General features: G+C 40.1%; 1 protein-coding gene across 2 annotated transcripts in view; it reads left to right on the top strand.

The window, feature by feature from the left end:
* draxina (dorsal inhibitory axon guidance protein a) overlaps positions 1 to 23,018 on the top strand; it is a 31,867-nt gene that overhangs the window by 6,011 nt on the left and 2,838 nt on the right. The window contains exons 2-6 of one of the 2 annotated variants that reach the window (XM_042497361.1): positions 10,443 to 10,963; positions 12,163 to 12,377; positions 19,034 to 19,154; positions 20,652 to 20,744; positions 22,454 to 22,543. In XM_042497361.1, the coding sequence (XP_042353295.1) occupies positions 10,465 to 10,963; positions 12,163 to 12,377; positions 19,034 to 19,154; positions 20,652 to 20,744; positions 22,454 to 22,543 (1,018 nt within the window). In that variant the 5' untranslated portion in view covers positions 10,443 to 10,464. Of the gene's footprint in view, positions 1 to 10,439; positions 10,964 to 12,162; positions 12,378 to 19,033; positions 19,155 to 20,651; positions 20,745 to 22,453; positions 22,544 to 23,018 lie in introns of both variants that reach the window. The other variant, XM_042497373.1, reaches the window with a different exon arrangement.

Below are 23,018 nucleotides of genomic sequence, written 5' to 3'. Positions count from 1 at the left end.
TAAAGGACAGACCGATTGATCACAGACTGCAGAGAGGTCTCTGATCTCATCAGATCTTAATCATCCAGCCCTCCAGTAGTGCCCCCTTTGCAATTTCTTGCAAGATTACCTATCACTTCATACTTATCACACTCTGCACAGTCACGTCTCCCTGGTGGCCGTCTCACACTGTACGCTGTGTTTATAAAAGCTTCTGGCACACGCACATATTGTGTTGCCCAACAAAATGTAAACCACCGTAACACAATTTTAGCTCCTCTGCTCTGGCTTCCTAAAAAAAATGTGGAATTGATTTTTAAGATTTCATTATGTTTTTTATTGCGGTTCCTATTTTCTCTCCATACGTTGCTGAGCTCAGACATCAATAAAGTCAACAATACAACCTCAAGATCAAACAGAGACCCTGACGGAGGTCAAACTGAGATATAAAGTTCTCCAAGAACGTTCAGAAACCTTCATTTATTTGTTGGTTTTTACTTGATTACTTCCATGCTGTAAATTTCCCCTGACATCACAAGCATCTCTCCCCTTCATACAGGATATCCTGATCCTAGACACACCTTAACAGTGCACTGTAAAGCCCAGAGTGTGTGTGCTCAACACACACACATAGTTTTATTGCATAGTGCAGTTTTTGTTTCAGTACCCTGTGTTACCAACGCTTCCCTTTAGCTTTTGTTCTGTTGGCTGTAAGTACTTTTAATGGGCTATAAATAATATAATATAATATAATATAATATAATATAATATAATATAATATAATTTTATCATCAGTGCAGCTGTAATGAAGGGAGTTATAATGCACAACATCTAAACCAGGTTAAGACTGAAAGACTTGTTTTATGGCAAATTATTTGTTGATGAAGGAATTAATTCTGTGGCCACTTTAAAGAATAATGAAGAGGGATGGAGGGCGCGCACATCCAGGCGAATACTCAGGTGCAAGACAAAAATGAAAAATGTTTCTGCTGCAGGGCACAAATGAGGTCAGCATACTATTGAGCTCCAATTAAAGAGTTTATTCATTTTTTTTTCTTTTTTCAAGGCAACGTTTTGATCAACAAGACCGAGGAAGATCGTTTTAAAAAAAATTTACTTTAGAAGCGTGTAGTATTTTGCACTTTTCTCGTTAGTTCAGAACAAATCTTTATCACTAGATTCTTTATGACAGTATTTGTACTTTAAAGAATTGGACTCTCACCTAATGTCAGTTAACAGTCATTAATTTCTCTGCATCACATAGTTCAGTCCCCAGTCTTTCCAGTCGTATCGAATCCTTTCCTTTCCTTGAAGTCAAACATTTATATCTGATTTATAATCTGTTTATTAAAGGGGGGAACACAATGTCTAAATGTTGCTTTCACGAATATCAAATTGAATTGAAGCGCACTAATTTATATTGTAAAAGCCCTTGAAAAGTTACTTTATCACAGTAAATATTTATGACTAAATGAACAACATTTGTTGTCCCCCCCCCTCCCATAAAGCCATTTTACAGCAGAAATAAACATGTTTACAGACTGGTACAAAAAACAAACTGTATAAAACTTTTAGAAAAAGTGACAGCATTACCATCGTAGATGGTGAGTATGTTTCTGTAGCGTTAATGTCTGAGGACGTGCACAACTAATACTCCAATGAAGCGCGTAGTCTAAGTATAGCCAAGGTAACAGCTGTCATTAGATTGTGATTTAAATATAGTTAAATCTGCAAAGCAGCTCGTACCGGACGTCAATATGCCATCAGAAAGACTCTGACATCAGTCACGTCAAACAACATTAAAATGTCATGTTGTTTGGTGTTAACATTATGACACATTCTGCAGATTTGGGGTTTTGTTCTCTATATCTCACAACTAAATGTTGATATTCTATGTAAAAATGACATTTGCATGAGACGTTTGGATTTTGGTATTTTAACAACACAACTTAAAACCAACAAAATGTCAATGTCATCTGTTGTCATTGTTCTACGTCACATGTTAGCATTAAATGTTTAGATTTTGGTCATCCAATGTCACAACCTAAATTTTACTAAATATAACCATCTAACAGCATTGGTGGCCAGACGGGAAGAGTTTTGCTAAACCATCAGTGTCTCCAGTGAAGTAACTTTTCAAACTTTTGCTGAAGTTGACATGCTCATGCAGAAACATGTTTTCAGGAACATTTTTTCATTCTTTTAACCAAGTACGATCCAAACACCCTTAAAGCCATGAAAGTGTAAGTCCAGTTTTTCTGTGCGGTATCTGTTTCAGTGTTGCCATTCTAACTCTGGATTATCACATGTGAGATTGAGCCTCGTCGGTTCCAGGCCACTCGTTTGGCCTCCCGTCTCCTCAGTAGCAGATGCTCGCCCTGCTGTGCCCTTCCTACAACACACGGCCATGTATAATACAGACTCTGGCAGGAGGCTGTGTTGTTCGCCGAGGTTGTTTATCACACACAAGAGACCGAGCTTAAAACCCGGAATGCCACCCAGCGTGCTCCATTATCGTCTCCATCCTGCGTCTCCTCAAAGGGACCACCTGTTAGCGGCACATGAAAGTGTGCGAGAGGAAAACAGGACACTGCTGTGCCGAGATACTCAGTCCCCCCTCCATCACCGCCTGCCTCCTCTTTCACATGACAGGTCTATTCAGGCCTTAGATTTGATGTGGTTGACGCATGGCGCCTTCTGTTTCTATGGAGGCGTCACATCTTTCTTTTATGCCTGGAAAATCAATTTTTTGAAGGGTCATGTAGTTGTCGTGTTGCTTCGCCTCCGCTATTATCTCCACCTCATTCTGAGTGTTATTCCTAAATAAGATAAACGATTTCATACAAGAGGTGGATGGATGCGCTTTTTTCCCCCTTTTGATTTCAAAGATCAATGAAAAATCCCCTGAATCTGGTTTAAAGGAATATTCCACCAGAAGTTTATCTCAGTATTTGATCCTCAAAGGTCGGATTTCTTCATTGGTGAAATTCTGTTGAGGAATAGTTCAAGATTTTGGTGTTGATGTTGTCCAAACATTTATTTATTTATTTTAAGTATTAAAAGAGTTTTGTAGGGAGTTATGCGTGAGGTTGCATCTTGGCCATAAGCAGTAATTGCCATGTTGGTAAATAACGAATCTGTTCCAAACTGGGAGGCAAAGTGTTTATAATTGTTCTTGAAGGCAGGCTGAAACACCAGCTGTCATTGAGAAGGTTGGAAAAACAGGATTGACATTTTAAATTTCTGCAAACCAAGTGTTTCGTAGTGGACATGTTGAAACTTCATTGTTTCTTGATGTTTAAATGTTCAATTTTGTATTTTGACAACAATGATTTAGGCACAAAACACACTTGGGTGGTTTTAGGTAAACATAATGTTTGTGCTTAAAACCTGGTGCGATGGCTACAATCAACCCGCTCTGATTCTGACGTCGTCAAAAACCGCCACTTGGGTCAGTGATTTCCATCCCAGATATAGATAAAAAAAGCCGTCCATTTGTGTCAGTTTGAAACACCCAAGACAACAACATTACTTAAGTAGCTGGAAATCATCTACAGGGCGGACGAAGGGGCGGTGGATGGGCCCAACAAACATGAGACCTTTACTCTGGAGCCCGGAGTTCCCATATGAATGTTAAGCCAAAATATGTTGTCTTTTTTTAAACATGACCATATGCATCTGTGTTGTATTTTGCAAAAATACAATGTATGTCACAAGAATAAATTGACACTTACAAATGTCACAACTTGGGAGTGCGAATATGTTGCTACAACATAGCAGGAAATGTCCCAAAATCTAGTTTAAAATACCCAGTTTTGTAGTTTGTTCAGATATGTATGAAAGCTGTTTTGATTGTGATATTGATTTCACAGATTTCAGCTGGTAGGAAAGACGCACGAGAACGAGTTCCCAACCACCTTAAAAAAACAAAAACATTTGTATAAACACAACTCATGACAGCCTTCACAATGGAAAGTGCCTCTTTAATGATCCTAAACAAATGCGTCTTCAACAATAGGCAAAGGCCTCTCTGACAATAACTAAATGTGTTAATATATAAGAGAGTAGGGCTTATATTGGGTCTAAGTGAAATAAACCAGCAAACAAAATCACTCTATTAAGCTTGCAGGTTTTAGGTGATTGCTTGGCATGCAAAAACTCTTGCAAAAACACAAAACAGCCCAGATACAGGTGAGCTTATGATAAGGGCGATGAGGTTTTAGGAGGCACAAAATCACCATCAAACAGCAAAAGATGGCATTGAAGTCTCAATGGTCTAGAGAGCAGAGTTTCTGGCTACCATGTGGTCTGTATTTGACAGAAGAAGGATCACAGCGTCCTGAGCGTGCAGCTCCTCACCTCTCTTAAACCCTCAGAGAGGGTGACAACACACCCTGATTGGCCCAAAGGGGAAATGCACCAAGCTGCTCTCAGTTCCTAATGAGGAGTCAGTCCTCACAGCCTGAGCAACAGGTGATCTGAATCACCCTCCAATCAACTCAAGGGAAAGTGATACAACCAACTAACATGAATGAAAATAAAATAAATGAAAGATAATAATGACTGACTGGTACACCAGGGTTTTATATACAATGCAAACATTTTATTGTTGTGACAAGGCTGGGCAGGATGCAGTTTTTATTAAAAAATATTAAAACATTAAAACAACTTTAAGTTCACTTGGTTTTTCACAGGACATGAACATCGGTCTCCTGAGGTAAAGTCCGGTGTTTGTTTGACCGCTCCAACACCCGAACCTGCCTCCTCATGTGGACTTTCACGCTTTATACTGTTTCCTTCTTAACTCCTGCCAGCCCATTGTTCACAGTCTAAGCCTTTCCAGTTACATGTTATATACGAATTCTGGTTCATCACTTTGTGTAGGCGTACAGAGAAAAATTTGGGGGTTTACGAAGATGTTTGACTATCCGGCCAACAGTTGTGATGGAGTATACTGAAGCCTCAAAGGAGCAGTATATAAAACTACTTTCAGGACATTAATATAGCAGCAAACAACTACTGGCTATGTGAAGAAACAAAGCATGTGAGCAAAGCGCAAACACATCCGCATGATACGCAACAGGATGGCATCAGGTTGATGTTCTGCCGCTAACAACATAATATAAGAAGCACGGATGTCCCAAACCCTGGACTCTCATGCAGGAGTCCAGTGTTTGCTTCCTGTCTCAATGTGATGTTTTTTTCTGCAGCTAACCACATGCCTCTTTTGCCTAATCCTAGCTGTGTGTGCGGTTGTTGACCTCTTGACGTTGGTTGCCATGTGCTGATGTTGCCTAAACATAACCACGTGCAGCATAAACCTACTATATTGACATCACCGTAGTTGCATCAAAAGCAAATGCATAAGGATATCTAGAGCGTAATATTAGATCCACTAGATGAGCGTCTGTGCAGGACTGTGACATACCATTTTGACACACTGCTTTTGGGCAATCAGCTTTTCTGTAAAAGCCACAAATCAGTGGAACAGGACGGTTAAAAGCTGCTCGGCTCTGTACTCACTGACCTTGAACTCTTGACTTTATAACTTGGTTTTAATTTGACAAGCATTAACTTGTGATGTGCTGTTGTGTGTAGATTTATATTGTGTTGTGCTCTTTGTGTGGTTTTATGCTGTATTGTCTGTCTTGTGTTTTCTTCTTTGAATCACTTTATGTCATGTGCATTTGTGTGTATTATATGTCTTTTGTGTGTCTTTTCTCTTCTTGTACAGCTTTATATTGTCATTGTGCTGTGTCTTTGTTCTGATCTGCTGAAGGACTGCAGATGCGAATTAGCTCTGAGCTATAATCTGGTATGGTGCATCAAATGGTAAAATTTAGGTTTTAAACTGTACACGGTCCCTTTTAAATAAAATAAATAATAAATAAACATTATGTAGATGTGGAAGTCCACCCCAAAGCGGCGATATGTGACGACTTGGGATGAGAATGTTTTGACTCTAAATTATAGTGGAGGGGAGAACCAGACCAGCTTTTTCCCTCTGTTTTCAGTCTTTATGCCATTCAAAGATAATAACAATAATAAACTTCATTTATATAACAGTTTTCTGAACAAGGTCACAAAGTGCTTTTCGGAAAATCAACAGATAAAAACAAGGCAGCAATAAAACAACAATAAAATAAAATGCAAACAACAAAGTGATCATTTAAAAAAATAGTAAAAAAGTATAAAAGGTAGTGTACAATGTCTGAGGAGGGATGATAAAACCTAGCAACAGCAAAATATTAACTATTTATAAATGCTTTCCTATAAAAGAAAGTCTTAAGAAGGGATTTAAAAGATGATGATGATAAATGACGTAGCGAGTCTGATCTCAGTAGGCAAAGTGCTCCACAGTTTGGGGGCTCTGACAGCAAAGGTGCGGTCACGAGGAACAACGAGCAGAGCAACGCCCAGGTGCATAGGGGGTTAATAAATCCTTAATGTAATTTAGGATAACTAGCTACTGGCTGTAGCGTCATATTTAGTGAGCACACATGAAATGATGTTCTTGTCTAAGTCTTGGCAAGCAAGCAAATAAACATATTTCCCAAACTGTCAAATCATTTCTTTAATACACAAAATACATTAGACGAAGACGACAGAGATAATCTGTTGGACGATCTTCTGTCCACATTGCCCTCAGTGACCCTCAGTTAAGTTTGTTTTCTCTGTTTCCCTAAATTAAATGAGCCTTTTGGCTGTTGAGCATCCAGAAGCAGCACCTCATGTGTCAAACAGACAGAGTGTAATCCTGGCTAAACAGTTTTGTGCATGACACAGTCGGTTAAAGCCTCACCCCCGCCCCCGCCTCGCCCCCCACCCCCCCCCCCCCCCCACCCCCCCCCCCACCCCCCCCCCCCCCCCCCCCCCCCCTCCCCCCCCCCACCCCCCCCACCCCCCCCCACCCCCCCCCCCAACACTCTGAAGGCCTGTTAGGAGATAAAGGTCTCACCTCAGCAGCCAGCTTAACACTCCTGTTTGCAAACTGCACAGCTGGTCAACTCCCAGAGGCCAGCCAACGCAGTCTGCCACTAAATCCTCAGGGCGCTGCCGCACTCGCACTGCAAATTTCCCCCCGACATCACCAGCATCCTCAATATACACACACACACACACACACAACAGACTGCCGCCTCTGTCCTCTTTTTAGAAACTGCTAAATAAACCCACTGTAAACCCCAAAGGATGTGTAGTTTTCAACTTGGTGTGTGTGAGTGTGATGAAAGAGCAGAAGCCTTATCAAGCCCCCTAAACTCCACCTCTCTCTCTCTCTCTCTCTCTCTTCTCTCACACGACAACACACACACACACAAAACCACCATCAGCAGCAGCTCAATACTTCTCCCTCATTGATTTTCTGTATGCTCTGCACCGCCGTTTGTCTTTTAAACACAAAGGAGTTGCCAGCAACGGCACCATAATGGCGTTGTGTGTGTGTGCGTCTCTGCGGCGATGGATTGTCTCGCCTCATTAAAGAGGAGGACAAAACAAACCCAAACATATTTAGAAACATCACCATGACATGTCATGATACATGATAGGACAGAGTTCACAAAATGAAACAAGCCGGTGTTTCTTATCTAGTTTGCAGTGATGTGAACAAAAAGGCTGAAAATTGGGTTTTTGAGTTTGCACAAGCAGCGAGGGGTGACGACCAGTCTGAGCTTCGGTTTGAATTAAACATGTCACATAACTCTTCTCCAGCACGTCACATTTTATGACCTCATCAGGGTGTCTGAGGTTATATATATATATATATATATATATATATATATATAGTATATATTATATATATATATATATATATATATATATATATATACATACATGAGGTACATATATATGTATATGTATGTGTATATGCAGTCGATTAAACAATCATGTGACTCATAGATCACTTAGTACACAAACTATTATCATGCAATAACCACTCTTATTTGATAATGAAAATATAATTAAAGATAAATATGAATGACCACAACTCCAAAACATGTAACCACCATCTTTTAGGAATATTCCAAAATAAATACAGTTTTTCATTCACACTTCAGCATAGTTTAGTTATAGGAAAGAAGGATAAGACATCGACACAATGGCTCTCAACCTTTTTGGCCCTATTTGCGCAGAAATATTTGCATTTCTCAATAAGCATTTAGTGCAGGATTTCAAATCCTTTAAACAAATTTTGTAAGAAATTATCAATATTCAATCATATTTTGAGTAAAAGTGTTATTCCGAAGCACAAGGACACCTCCATAGTATTATCTGGCATGATTTCAAAGGGCTCTACATAGCACTGTTAGGCCGGATATATAGTTGCTGTTAACTACGTGTATGTGTACGCATGATGGCTGCCATGAGTCCCCTGCATCGTCTTGGTGCATTAACGCGAGTTGCAGTATGTATATAAACAGCAGGGACAGTGCAGAAGCAGAACAGATGCGACAGAGTAAACACAACACTGGCAGCACAGGAGACCCCCAGTGGGGCCCATTGACCCCGTGGGGACAATGGGCTCTATATCAAGCCCATTGTCCCGACAGGCTTGATTCAGAGGCCTTATGTACCACCAACATCGGCACCGCTGTTGCCTCGATCTCAGCATTAACGTGATAGTAATCTCCTCAAGTGTCACCATGTCTGTGGTTTACATCCCACATATTCAGTAGTTGTACTCTACTGAGGAGCTCTCTTGTGTTTCTTCCAGCTACACGTGCTGCGTATAGGCGAGTTTACATACAAATACACTCATGACGCAGCCGGACGTGGCTGGATGCAGCCAGACGCGAACGCAAACGCAAGGTTAAACAGCAATATCCCCAGCCAACAAGTTCCCTACAAGCCAAAGAACCACTTTTGGGTTCTCAAAATTCTTATTTAGTGTTGAAAGCCATCAATATTTATTTACTCAGTAAATATGATTTTTTCCAGAGAATGATGATGCTACGTCTATGGTATTCACTAATTCACATGACTGATCTTACAGCATGTAAGGAACCAGAAACAACCTCAAACATCGAGCGATGAATGCATGATAGCCAGGAGCTGTGTCTTTATTTGATAATAAAATATCAAATATAAAGTTAAATGGCACAGAAAAAATCTACTAATTTTCAGCTAGTTTTTTTTTACTTAATTCTCTATTAATTATTATAGTAAACTGTATCTAATTATAGTGAATTAACTAATACAAATATGTTATTTCGGTTTTTTTAATATGTGAAAAGTTTAAGTCATGTACATTGAGTGCATCAAACACCAATTTTAGGGTTTTATATGAAATGTTGTTGCTGACATTTATATTTTGTGACAATAGAAAAAAACTCTCAAACATACATATTTTAAAACACTTTATTTAACCAGGAAGCTCCCATGAGATTCAATATCTCTTCTGCCCGGGAGTCCTGGTCGAGATAGACAGCAAAATAAAAAAAAAGTTAAAACAGGGACATAAAACAATAAAAACCCACACCAAAACACAACCAGCATAAAAACATGCAGGAATCCGGGTTTTAAATGAATTATGGCAAATAATAACTTGTGTTAAAAGCAAAAATATTGTTCTGTAAAAACTGATTTTCAAGTATTTTTAAACAAAGGGGGGAAAAACTCCATATTAAGAGCCTTGCAGCTCATCCCGAGCATTTCAAGCATGGGAGAGTATTATCTGTTCATTAATTGTGCACATAATACTCATTTTTTTTTGTGACATCAATTACTCAAAATACATGAACCGCCTGAATTTCATTATGAGTACAAATAGACCTTTGAAGATAACATTTTAAACTGAGTCTTGACTGTAGCGCAGCTTGGAACCTAAAGATGGGAATTGAAACACCATCATTTTATTCACGTCTGCACGAGGTGCCAGGCTTTAGTGCACACGCACCGAGCCTCATATTTCACTTCAGTCACACCTCACAGACATGTTGACTTTTGTAATGAAAGGGACGGTTGGAGGACTCTGGAGACCACTGAACAGGCACCGATGACGGATGAGCGCAGTGCAGTATCTCATACTGAGAGAGGCATGGAGGTGCAGGAATGACAGCCGTGAAGTCATTTCTAAAAAGAGGCACAAGTGTCTGTCCACCTCTTTATCGCCTCCTCAGACCCAACAGGTCCAGATTAATGCGCCCACCGAAGAAGCCAAGAGTGATGGAGTCTGATGGGAGATGGATGAACTGAGTAGAAGAGTGAACACAAAACTTGTGGACTTCTGTGGTTTCAGACAGGACCCTCTGCACTGAGGGTTCAAATTAACTGTGGATGCCCTTTGAGAGAGGTTACACTCATTTATGAGACTGATATTTGCACACACACACACACACACACAGTGTTGAAATGAAACCTGCATCCTTGGTAAAAGCCTAGGCTATGCCCTTTTAATGCACAAGTAATTACATGCAGAATTTGCGTATTCGTTGTATATTTGATGTTTTTCCTGTTTCCAGCAGGTGGCGCTGTGCTGTACAGACGATGGCGCTCTCCTGGAGTCTCCTCCTGGCGTTCTTGTTTGCCGCACTGACACTGTCACACAGCACTGAGCCCGGAGCTCCTCACGGCAAGAGGAGACAGACGCAGACCTCAGCAGGTGGCAGCAACGGCCTGCAGCACCCTCTGCAGGGTCTACAGGGCCACCACTACAGCAGGGACCGCAGCGGTGGGCACGGGGGCCAGGGGGCCCGCATTGCCAAAGGCGGAGCTGGGCTGCTCTCCCACAGGCCCCTGCACCCCCTGGCGAGGCCTGAGGATGATGGGACGGGCCTGGAGAGTTTGAGCCCGGTGAGACTGGAGATGGGCCCGGGCAGGGACAGAGACAGAGTACGAATGAGCGTGAAGAGTCCGTCTCAGGGCCGGGAAAACCAGCTTCTGGGGACACGTAAAGGGAGGGGACATGGACACGGGAATGGGCAAGGACATCATTTTGAGCACAGGAAACAAGGGAGTCGTCGTGACAAGGAGCGGCATGTAAAAGGTGAGCTGTCACCTGATCCAGAATACAGAACATAGATCCAAAACTGTCCAACAAGAATCCTTTGTCATAGAAGACATTTTGACATGTGGCAATAAGACATGCAGAGATGAATGCAATGATAAAAGGCTTTGATTGTGCACGCTGTCACGGTTTGAATAGATCAGATTTGATGGTGCTCTCATCATCTATACAATTCCATCCATAAACAGTGCCACGCGTGGTGACTCTAGATGACTCAGAGGCGTCACACAGTGAGGACTGCAAATTATTCACAGTGACAAAGACTTTGTTTCTGAGAAAGATGCTAAATTATGTAAAATGTGACTTTTCAATGCTGTGAGCGACACATGAAACTCCATCCAGCTCCACTTCACTGAAGAGGTGGCAGAAATTCTTGAGACAAATATCTGAAAGCTTGGACAGATGAGTCCAAAACTTTGGATCAAAAGTTCATTCTTGACTGTGGACGACAATTTCACTACGGTCCACTCAGGCGATTTGAAAAAGCCAAATTTAGTAAAACTACAATGGAAACACATTTTAAGGTCACATGATGCTAAAGATATGTGCTTGTCGGTGGGAACTGGCTCCCTTGTGCATGATGCGGCAGGTGCAACAAGAGCTGTTATTGCATCGCATAACTCTTTGAAAGCTGAGCGGATCATCCGGAAGTTTTGAATCCAAAATTCCTTTGTCTCTCATCTCTCATATGTCTCATGTATAAGGGGCTTGCCTTTCCATTATTGTTTGCATAACACGCCTACGTCACCTTTGATTGGAAATAATGACGGCTAGTGCGGTAGCTGCAATAGAAATAAACCTGCTAATGTTTTGAACATCTATCATCATACTTTTTTGAATTTTATTGCCAGAGCATCACTCAATAGAAATGCAGTCATCTTGCAATTGTGTTTTATTTAACAAGAATTTATTCCTTTTTTGGATTCTTCATTCACTGTAGAAGGCATGGAAGAAAAAAATGAGTTTTCTTCCCAAATCCACTATAATGCCAGGAATTGATATGGAAATGCTCATTTAGAGGGCGAAGTAGTCCTTTAGCTATTCATAAAGGTTTGGTGGCATTAGATTCTTTTGTGATTGAAAAAAACAAAACAAAATGGTTCCATAATTCATTAATTGTACATTTTGTGGTCCTAACACCTCAGAATTGATATGATCTTGTCTCTCTCTGCGTCCAGGATTTCTCCCAGAGCCTGAGCTGAGCTCTGCGTTTAAGGACAGAGATCTGTTCGAGGATCCTCTCTCCTCTGCCGCCTCCCCCTCCCTTAGCATGACCCCCCCCAATGAAACCCCCTCCCCCATCGCCGCCGTCTTTGGCTCCGGCTCCTCCATGGTTACCACGGTGATGAACGAGCATCCCCCAACGCTGCCCCCGGCCTCCACCAAACCCCAGGTAACCCCAGTGAAACCCAAGTGCTTATTAAAGGCTGCGTCTGTTGTGCCTCAGTGTGACGCCAGTGTGCGGGGGAAATAGAGCGAAAATGGGCCCCATTACTGCCGTTATAATGCCGCAAACCTCATAGCTCATCTTGGAAATGACACACTCTACAGTGTGAACCTGAAAGTGCTGCCGGTGAAAAATACCCTGCAGCAGGCCAAAGTCAGCGGCTCTTGGTCACCATGTGTATGATAGATGTGACCGTGTGCTGTATAATCAAAGTACGCCTCGGGGATCAAAATCACACAGTTCAGAGTCCAGCAGCACATTTCCCGTAACTACCCTCCTTTGTTAAAACCATGGCAGGACAAAATGTATGTGAGCATAGAGAGTCTCTTCTGTGTCCGGCCGTGGGCTCCGAAAAATCTGCAGGAGTGCGTGGAGCACCACTCACCACCTGTCACACTCGCCCTGCTTGATGCTTCAGCAGCATTTATAAGAGAAAAAACAACACGTGTTTTCTGAAGCCTCCATCAGTGTTGGAGCCGTTACAAATGAGATTCTTCATGACAAGACGGAAGCTGGTGTCAATAGATTATGAGCCACTTTTTTTTTTTCTTTTACATTTATAAAAGCTGCTGATACACCCGACAGCTTGTAGGGCGTCCGTGAGAAAATATCTGCCTCAGTAACAGCATCACTGACACTGTTTGAATGGCAGTTGTTTTGTTTAGGAGCGCTGTTCAAGAAAACACAGTTAAGATGTTATCAGAAAATAGAAACAGAAAATATATATTCAAACTGAACAGGTGGAAATGACATAAACAGATACGACTGAGCAACACGTCTCATTCCAATGCGTCACATATTGCCACTTTGCGGCAGACTTTTGTGTCTACACGTTATGCTCTAGGTGTCCTTCTGTGTCTGCTGTTGACGTTTCGGTAGGGGCTACTATCACGTCAACATATGCACATGGAGTCACTGCATAGGCGGCAGTATTGAACGACTTCTGGCCGGAGACAGCCAAATTACTCGACTGGAATTCTGATGTTCTTCTTAAAGGATTCTTCAGATCTAATTATTGATCCATGTTACCTCTCTTTTCAACTGAACATAGGCTCACTTTGTAGTTTGGAGGGTAGATAAGATTGTTTGTTTTTATTCTTTTATTCAATTATGTTTAAAGATTTGTTGATTACTAATGCTTATTTACTTTATAGACCCCTAAAGTGTGCATAATATGGCACAGTTTTGCCTGTTGTAAATAAATGATAAATGTAGAAAGTGAACATTTATGTGTAACAGCTGTTGGATGCATGTACAGTATATCACCTCCTGTTTAAGCTACACAGACATTTTCTCTGCTCATTACTTCGCACAAATGTACTGTAACTATGTAACTGATACGTGTGAAATCTAAAGTCAACTTGAGGTTTTTTAACCATGTCATGTAGTTACAGGTGTACGTCACGTGACAATACTAAATTATCGTATCATATGTAGTTGTTTTACGCCACAACATGATTGTTTTTATGTACTAAAGAAGTAGTTATGTTGCCTAAACCTAGTTGTTTAAGTGGTGAACAAGCGGAGACTGACAACAAAACTGACGCATCCATAACTGACTTCATAGTTTGAAGCATCGAGCCGCTGACCAAGCTGCCATGTTTGATGAGTTGGAAGTGAGAAGGTGTTGACTGATTTAACAAATAGTCAGTGCTGTCATGTTACTGGTGAGGGCAGACATCATAATATTACATAGATTCAGATTTTTTTTTGGCTCTGTGATCACTCTCCTGTTCAGTCTGTATGTTTTGTGTCTGCAGATTGGACAGCAGGTCTGCTTTGTTTTCAGAGTCCAGGAGGCTGTGTGTGTCTTTACAATGAGAGAATTCAAATATTATTGGACCACAGAAGAAAAAGACCTTTCCTGAGCCTCGCTTCAGTGGTGCGAGCATGCGGCAAGGCTTCTTAATTAATGTTCGATCTTCTGTTGATGGTTTAATGAGCAGCCGAGCGCAGGCAGAGAGCCCCCTGCAATTAATCTAATGGATATTTCCATATAGGCGTATTTACGAAGGGTGAGAGTATGGATCCGTTTCCATGAAGAGGTTGATTCTTATTTTTTTGATGGATGTCTTTCATGGACCGAGTATTTCTCAGGAGACGTCTCAAAGTCCTGCTGACTTAATTATTCTGTCTAATGTTTCTATTTGGCTTCCTCTGTGTGAGCAGAGTGACAGCGTTAACGTTTTTATAGCCTTTATTGCAGAGTTATGCACGAGCAATCCACAAAGGAGTTTTGTTTTATGGCAAAGTCATCAAACACTCATCTGAATGACAATGTTTTACTGAGGTGGAATATTTGGATTTATTATCCTCCTGCCTTTATATGAATTTATGGATCAGTTCAAAGGTGTCCTACTGCTGACTTTAACTATTTAACTTTTGTTAAAACTTTTGTTGAAAACTGCACTCTAGGAAAACAGTGTCTTGGAACATAAAAAAATACACATAAGTGTGACCACTAAAATGTGTTGGAGTAGTCAAAAAAACTTACAATTCTTGCAGTCATAGTGCAATATCTGTAATGACTTCACCCTCTGAAACCTGCATTGACATCATTTTTCTTGTGCTGTGTCCTGACGCCTTCACAAGCATTTAATCTTTTGAACGCTGAGCAAATTGGTTTGCTTTCTTTTGGGAAACAAAGGCAGAAAGCAGCTTGGCATGAAATGTTCCACAAATTTCAAAGTTAATAGATTTGGAAAATTGTATGAAAAATCTGGGAGAAAAATGCATACAAAAATTATATTTATAATTATCATAATTATATATTTAAAATATTTTGCAGAATAATTATAATTATAACTAAAGTACTGTCCTTGATAGTTTTTTTTTCTCATTGCCTTTTCCCCATGTTTTTGGAAAAAAAAAAGGAACCAATTTTCACAGTTTTTAAAGCATTAAAGACTTAATCTTTAAATAGCAGCATCAGACTGCAATCTTCAATCTACTACATAGTATGGAGGTCTTGTACTGACGATTTTGCTTTTCTTAGAGCCTCGTCACTACTGGGGAAAACACCCCACATTTGACCTGAGTGTAGTGTGAAACTTAAGACCTAAAGATCAGTAAAATTAAAAAGTTTTTTCTCCAGGGAGCATGAACTTAATCGACATTGCGCCGTTTTTCATGATAAGTGTTGTGTTCTGACATTTTGGCCAAACGTTTGGCCGAGAGAAAAGGTCAGTTGTTCTCTCTAGGGAGCAAAAATGTCTTCATTAGCTTTAGATGTCGTAGAATGAGGCTTTGATTTTTTCTTTTTTTCACATTTTAAAGTCTGAACAGAGGTACAGAATAACTTTTATGTCAGAGTGCAGTTTGCATCCTGTATCTTACCAACAGTCAACATTGGCCTCTCAGCCTGTTCTCACTCTCAGGTCATTGAATACAGACACTTTGTCATTCTCATCAGCATGTGATGTCTTTATGAGACTCACCCTGTTTTCAACTCAATCCAATTTAAATCCATCCACAGCGATAACTGACAAGAAAGCAACTACTGTAGTGTAAACAGTGAGAAAGTGGATGGGTCAAACAAAATGTTGCTCTGACTGTACAGTTGTTGCACAATGGCGTCACTCTATTTATGTATTTACATCATGTTACCTAACAAATGTGTTTATTTTAACCTAAAACATGTTTTTTTAAACATAACCGTGTAGTTTGTTTGCCTAAACCTAACCACAACTGTTTCAGCTTTGCCTCACATCGAGACACTAAAGGGTTCCCCGTGCATCACTAACAGATGCCATGGGCCTTAACAAAGTGTCAGTATTTGATGACCAGGGAATGAGAACATGTTTCTTAAAACCATGAACAAGGTCTTTAGGCAAATTCAGCATCTTTTATGTGGCTGTCGATTACATGATCAGCGTTAAAGGTAAATGTCGCGATTGAAAGAAAAATTGCTTAAGTGCTATATTGACAGAGAAAGCAAAGTTTTTAGCTGCAAAATCTTTTGTCCTTGCATGTTTCCTGACGTGACCGTGACGTAATTTGATGCAGAAAAAACTAAAGGTTGGATTTTGCCTACTGGTAACAAGGGGGTGTGCTCTACATGCAGCTCAAAAGCATAATTTTATTGCTAGCTACATCTAAGCAACAGCTTAGTGGACAAACCAAAATATAAGTGCAGGTGATGTAATAGACAAAGATACTGTACTTTAACAGCATCTGGGCTGAGATGTTCAGCCGTATTTATTTGAGCCAGAGTATATAGCCAAAGAAATGCAGCGTAGAGAAGCCGAGGCTGCAGCTTCATGAGCCGTGCGAGAGGATATGGCTGGCAGGGACCTGAGCTGCCGAGAGCAAACACCAACTGGTGATGCCTTTGCTCAAATTTCTTTCAGATGCCAACAGAAACCAAATCATTCTGCTGCAATAAATGTCAGCGTGGGCAGTTTTTGTCGCTGTTACCAACCCCAAGAGAACTCATGTGTGTTGCTTTCAGTGAAGGACAACCAAGACCAACACAGCCGCGAGAGCAGATGAAAAGAGTATTTTTCACCTAATTTTATGTGTACGACCAGCTTGGCTCTGTGAGCAGGAGAACTCAACTTTCTGTGCAAACTATTGCTTCAGTTGGCTGCATTTTTAATCTCTACAGAGTGGACCTCCACCACAGTTAAGTTCAGTAGTTTTAGTTATCTCAAACTTTTACAAAATTAGTGGCAGATCAGTAAAAGCACAAACCATGTGAGTCATATTATGGGTCTTTTTGAAAGGAAAGTTGAAAGAGGATAGTTCAACGCACGTCACATAGATGCAAGGCTTTCAAAAAACAGCGTACATGAGGAAAAGGGCAATGCCTATATATATATATAACCTTTAAAACAGTTGTTTACAAAGTGCTTTGACAGACAAAGCAAAGCGAGAAACTTAGGTAATAATAAAATAAACGTGCCATACAGAGAAAGGTCTGTAAAACAAAACAAAAAAGGCAAGTACAAAATGCCGATACAAAAGGTCAACAAGAATAAAGCAAAAAAGGAATAAAAGTGATAAAGCAGGCAGAGCTCGAGAGGCAGTTAATGTACTAAATGAATTAAAAAAAATGAAATATAAGAATAAATGCAATAAAAGAAGATAAAAAATTGTATAAGCAAAAATATAAGAAGATGACATTACATCAGTGGGGATAAAACAAAGGTAAATAAGAAATAGATGAACAAGTAAATCAATTAATACCTGAACGTTTATTGAAGACAATGTTTCATCCTACCTAAACAATGTTTTAAAAGATGAAACCACACCTACCTCAGTAAGTGTGGTTAGCTGCGGTTTAAACTTTTTTTGAAACATTTTTACCTGAAAAGGATCCAAGTTGGAGACTGGCCAACATATCCTCATACAGCTGTTTGTAAAATAAATTAGCGCTCCACAAGTTACCCTATCTACTTAAGTTAAAGTTTCATGCTAAATGTAAAGGTTATTTCACATGGGACACAGCCATGGGTCTCCTGGGATAAAGTCGTATGTCTGTTTGACCAATTCACCACCTCAACCTGCCTCCTTACCCACATTTTCACACTTTATACTACTTATTTCTTTACTCACACCAACACATTGTTTATGTGATTGCAGCCTTGCAGATTACAAGGTTTATATTCACGAATTGTGGTTACCTTTTGGAGGTATACATATGAACAATGCAAAAGAACAGCCAAACATGATAAAACCAGATTTATAACAATTGAAAGTGGCAGCACAAAGTACTGCTATGCTGAAAAATACATGCAAGAGGTAAAAAACTGTAGTCCTAACAATGCTGTGAAGCTTTTGACAAAATTAGAGGTTGACTTAACTTAACCATTACCTTTGTTTGTATCTAAATTCACCCATATGGTAGTGGAATAATAAATTGTCTACCTAGGGTCACTTGCAGGCTGCATTAGTTTCCTGCTGCCTTCACTGGTTGTGTGTAATGAGCCGTATGTTTCAGTCTGTATATTGTATATGTATTAACAATACAAATGATGTCATATTTTTATATTTGTATTCCAGGCAGTGGGCGTCATATTCTCTGATACCAATCAATCGGCTCTTAAAGCTCTGCTTTTGCCTCTGTTGACTGTGAGGGCGTTTTATGAATGAATCAATGAAGCATTACTGCTGCTCCTCGCAACACGAGTCCGATGTGTTTCATAAAGAACACCCTGAACGTGTTTACCTGCAGCACTCACAGAAAACAGTCAACAAATCAAAAACAAAGTCATCTTCTGCTGCTGTGGTGTAATTGTAATAACTGAACATTAATCTGAAGAGACAGAATTGATCTCTTCAATGAATTCTCCACAGCAGCTCGTAGGCCGGATCATGTCAAATTTAGGATTAGTTTTTAATACACATCTTCATATTCTGATCACAATTGTCTCTGAATACATAAATAAAGAAGATATTTCATATATTACTATGGAGGCAGAAATTATACAGCATGCTGAAACTAATTGAAAAGAGGATTATGCGCTACAGATCTGCATGTTTGTTGTCTTCTGTTTGGATTTCTTAAACAGAATGTGAATTAATGCAGTGTGTAAATGTTCCCACTGATATGTAGATTAAATACCAGTTTTAAAATGCAAGTTGTCATGTTTTATTTTCAGAGGTCCGGAAGAGGTAAAGGACAAGGAGAGGTGATGCCAACATTGGACATGGCGCTGTTTGATTGGACAGACTATGAGGACATGAAACCTGTGGACACCTGGCCTTCCTCCAAGAAAAAAGGTTTGAAGTTAGTTAGCAGGTGCTAGATGAAAGATCAGGAGGTCAAAGCTCTAGTGATTCATTCTCATGAGTCTGTGAATGTCTGCGCAACATTTCAGGGCAATCCATCCAATCGTTGTTGAGATATTTTGAAAAAGAACTACAAATGTCCTCATGGTAGTACAACTGGAGAAGTGAATGGATCACTGAAGTGATTTGGATACATCATCTGGGCACCATGGAATTCGGTACTAAATTTGGTGCCAATAAATCTTGTGGTCCTTGAGATATTTTACTAAGTACACTAAAACTGCTTCAGACTGGTCGTGCTTGAAGTCCGGGATCTTCAGCATTATGAGAATTTCTCCTCAGAGGACCATGAATATCTGTAGCACATTTCATTTCAATTGACAAATAAACATCAAGATGAGAACTTCAGGTCTGTCCTTGATCCTACATCTTAGGAGTTGGAGGATGAGTTGATTGAAATCAGTAGCTACTATGAAAATTCCATCCTGTTGTTTTGGCATGTTGCTGCTGATGGCATCATACAGTTCACACAGTGCATTTTTTGAATTTGCATCAGAGTCTTGTGTCCTGTCAGCTCCCAACAAGGTCCAGCCGTCCAGTGCAACAGCTTGATCCGGGATGTTAGGGGTTAACCATATCTCTGTGAAGATGTGCTCAGAGCAGTCTCTGATTTCCCGTTGCTGAGTGAGCCTCAATCGTATCTCACCCACTTTATTCTCCTGCAACCAGACATGAGCCAGAAGAAGGCTTGGTAGAGGAAAAGCTCTCAGCCCAAGTCGGGTCAGCCTTGCCCTGATGCCAGCTCTCTTCCCTCTCTTCATCTGGCACTTTCGGTTTTGTTTCTCACCTCTGGTCTGACTGGCCGCTCGGCGTATGCTGTTGGTGGAGATCCTCGCGCAGTCTGTTGCATTCAGTCCAAATCCCACATAACTTTTCTCAAAGTTGATAAGTGCTTCTCTTTTGTAGAAAGTTGTGCTTCAGGAGAAGGGGCCATGGAAATAGAAAAATAAAATAAAGCAAAAAGTAGTAAGGATTTAATTTACTGGCTGCTTCATCTATACGCGCCACCGTCATTACAACATATTCCAATAATCTTAAAAATAAGACGTCAAGCTCATGCACTTGGATAAACCAGCCCACCAAAGTCTGTGGGATTTCCCATCTGGACACTATTATTGTCTGTGCAAAATATAATGGCAAGCCATCCAGTAGGTGTTGAGATAATAACTACCAACTTGAACGTTAAGTATACTTCATGTTTTGGGGGGTTAGCGGCTAACCCATCTGACCTGTGTTGAAATCTTTGTGCATGAATCAAGTGAAAAATGTGTTCTTGTACTAATAAAAATGGCTTCGCAAGAAAATACCTGACATAAAAGATGTAACCAAGTGACAAATCAATCAATGTTTGGTTGAGGCTGCGTATTGATCAGACACCTTCAGAATCGAACTGCTTTTTGTTTTTTTCATTTATTGCTCCTGTTGCAGACAAGAAGCGGAGTAAGAACCTCAGCAGTGGAAACTTGACTGTAGACGCTGATGCGATCGAGCCATGTGACCACCACCTGGACTGTCTCCCAGGTCAGTGTGCATCACACGAGTTGCTCCTGATCACAATAAAACTCTTCGGTGCTCCAGAATACAAAAAATCTATTTATTTATAGTTAAAGGAATAAAGTACTGTGACATCAGCACATTTCTATTTTGTATCAAAGGAAAACAAGAGGCCATTTTCCCTTCAGTTGTGGAAAGAAATGTTTTCATATTTGACAGAATTTAATTGTAACAGTGCAAACATGTTGGGTTTGCCATCTTTTGCCTCATTTTTTCTGCACAATTTGGCTTTATTCAGCTTTTTTTGTACCAAGTGCTTCTCTCAATTTCTTTTTCCACTGCAGTTTTTCCCTCTTTATATAGCTGATCCCTCATAGTGGCTCACTGAATCCTCTCTCATGCCAAACAGAGGAACATCTGCACTTTCTCAGTTGACCACAATGTGTTTTTTAAAATCGGAGTTGAATCAATAACAAAAAAAAAATGCAGTTATTATTGAAAGAAGGTTGGCTATTTAGAAATGGTCTGTGCAGGATGTCCCGTGTTGCGCGAGTGATGATTCTCTTTGACCAATCAGTGGTCTGCAGTGGTTTAACGCCAACTTCTAATGTCGGATCAGCTCACTGGAACCTCGACCGAGGTGATATCATAGTTCCAGGTACTATCCAAAACCTTGTTGAAAACAGAAACAAACAAACTAACAAACCAACAAAAAACTGTTCCAAGTAAGTCCAGTCGAGTCCAAGCCATACTATGCAGTGGAAATGAGGCACTTGCACTTTAAAGGCCTTTAACACTTTTAAAAGTTAAAAAAAACATACTTACATATTACTTAACACAAAAACCACTCTGCTAATTTTCTACATAACCAAACAACTCTGCATCTATCATGACAATAACACAAAAGTAGAGTGAAACTCTGGTGAACTTTGTCGGATGAAGTAACAACCTTAACCAGTGTCAAAGAATAGTTGCTGTGACTAACCAGAGGATATTATATGATACTGGTCATGAAAAATGCAAACTGCCCCACATCAGAGATGCTGCCTGACTGGCAGTGAGTTAGGAGACTTTAATATTTATTTCCTACTTTATCTTCCTCTTTTTTTCTGTAAATAATGATGAAAATCATGGATATTTAATTTTGAGTATGTGGGTGTATGTAAATATTTAACTAAGTATATGTTTAAATAAATAAGGAGGCTAGTTAATTAAAATTCAATGACTTATGGAGAATGGGTGGGATTAAATAAATTTTCACTTTTTCTCACTCTTTTGCAAAAATGTAAACCAAGTCCTTATGTATTGGACCATTTCTTTGCTTCATGGTTGTTGTTTTTTTTTGCATAATAATTTCTCTATTTCTTTTTTTCCCTGTTCAAAATCAATAAATCAAATCAAATCAAAAATTACTTAATCCAGATTGGTTAATAGAAGCATGTGGCATCATGTTTTTCCACCTGAGCCCCGCCAACTTCAAATCACTGAGAGAAAGCACAAAAACAGAAAGTGAAATAACCTAAACTGTTCTTTGGCAGATTATTTTGTGTTCTTTGTGTACTTCATCAGTCATAATAAGAAACTGAATACAATTTTTCAGGACCTGGGAGTCCTTGTGAAAGCTATGATTTCTACAACTCTGAGTCATTTTCTTTTTTCTGTTTCATATGAATCATCTGCATGCCAATATGCACACGCGTCTGGTTGCTGAATGTCATGTGCTTGTTCTGTTGAAGGTTCTTGTTGTGACTTGAGACAACACGAGTGCAAACCTCACAACAGAGGCCTGAACAACAAATGCTACGACGACTGCATGTGTGAGGAAGGTGAGTGAGGGGACTGACGTCAAGCTGTGTTTTTTTTTTAAATGGATCAGTAGAGAAACAGGTTTTTTAACCCAAATGACTCAGGGACAAGAAGGACAGGGAAAAGCTCATGAAAAACAACAACAAAAACAGGCAGAACTTACAGGAATGTGTGGAAATGAGCCGGTATATAAAGGTTTTCTGCAGGGCTGATGAGGCGAAGTGGCAGCAGGTGTGAAAGTGGCGGGCGAGGTCAGGCTCAGGTGATAGTGATTGGATGTTGGCTGGTGTTGTGGCTTTAGTACAATGTGGTGTATATAGACATTTTTACACTGCAGACATTTCAACATGTCACAATAAAAGGGTGTCTTTAATATCATTAATACTAGCTGCATCCCATTTATAGTGGATCTTGGTGCATGCTGCCTTACTAGAATAAACCACTTGGACACTTAATGGAAGTAATTTCAGCTGTGATTTTCCTGCCCTGAGTCAA

Source organism: Plectropomus leopardus, chromosome 2 (assembly GCF_008729295.1).
Source record: "Plectropomus leopardus isolate mb chromosome 2, YSFRI_Pleo_2.0, whole genome shotgun sequence".
NCBI classification, from domain to species: domain Eukaryota; kingdom Metazoa; phylum Chordata; class Actinopteri; order Perciformes; family Serranidae; genus Plectropomus; species Plectropomus leopardus.
The sequence above is the reverse complement of the archived record's forward strand: the minus strand, read 5'-3'. Positions and strand labels throughout refer to the sequence as shown.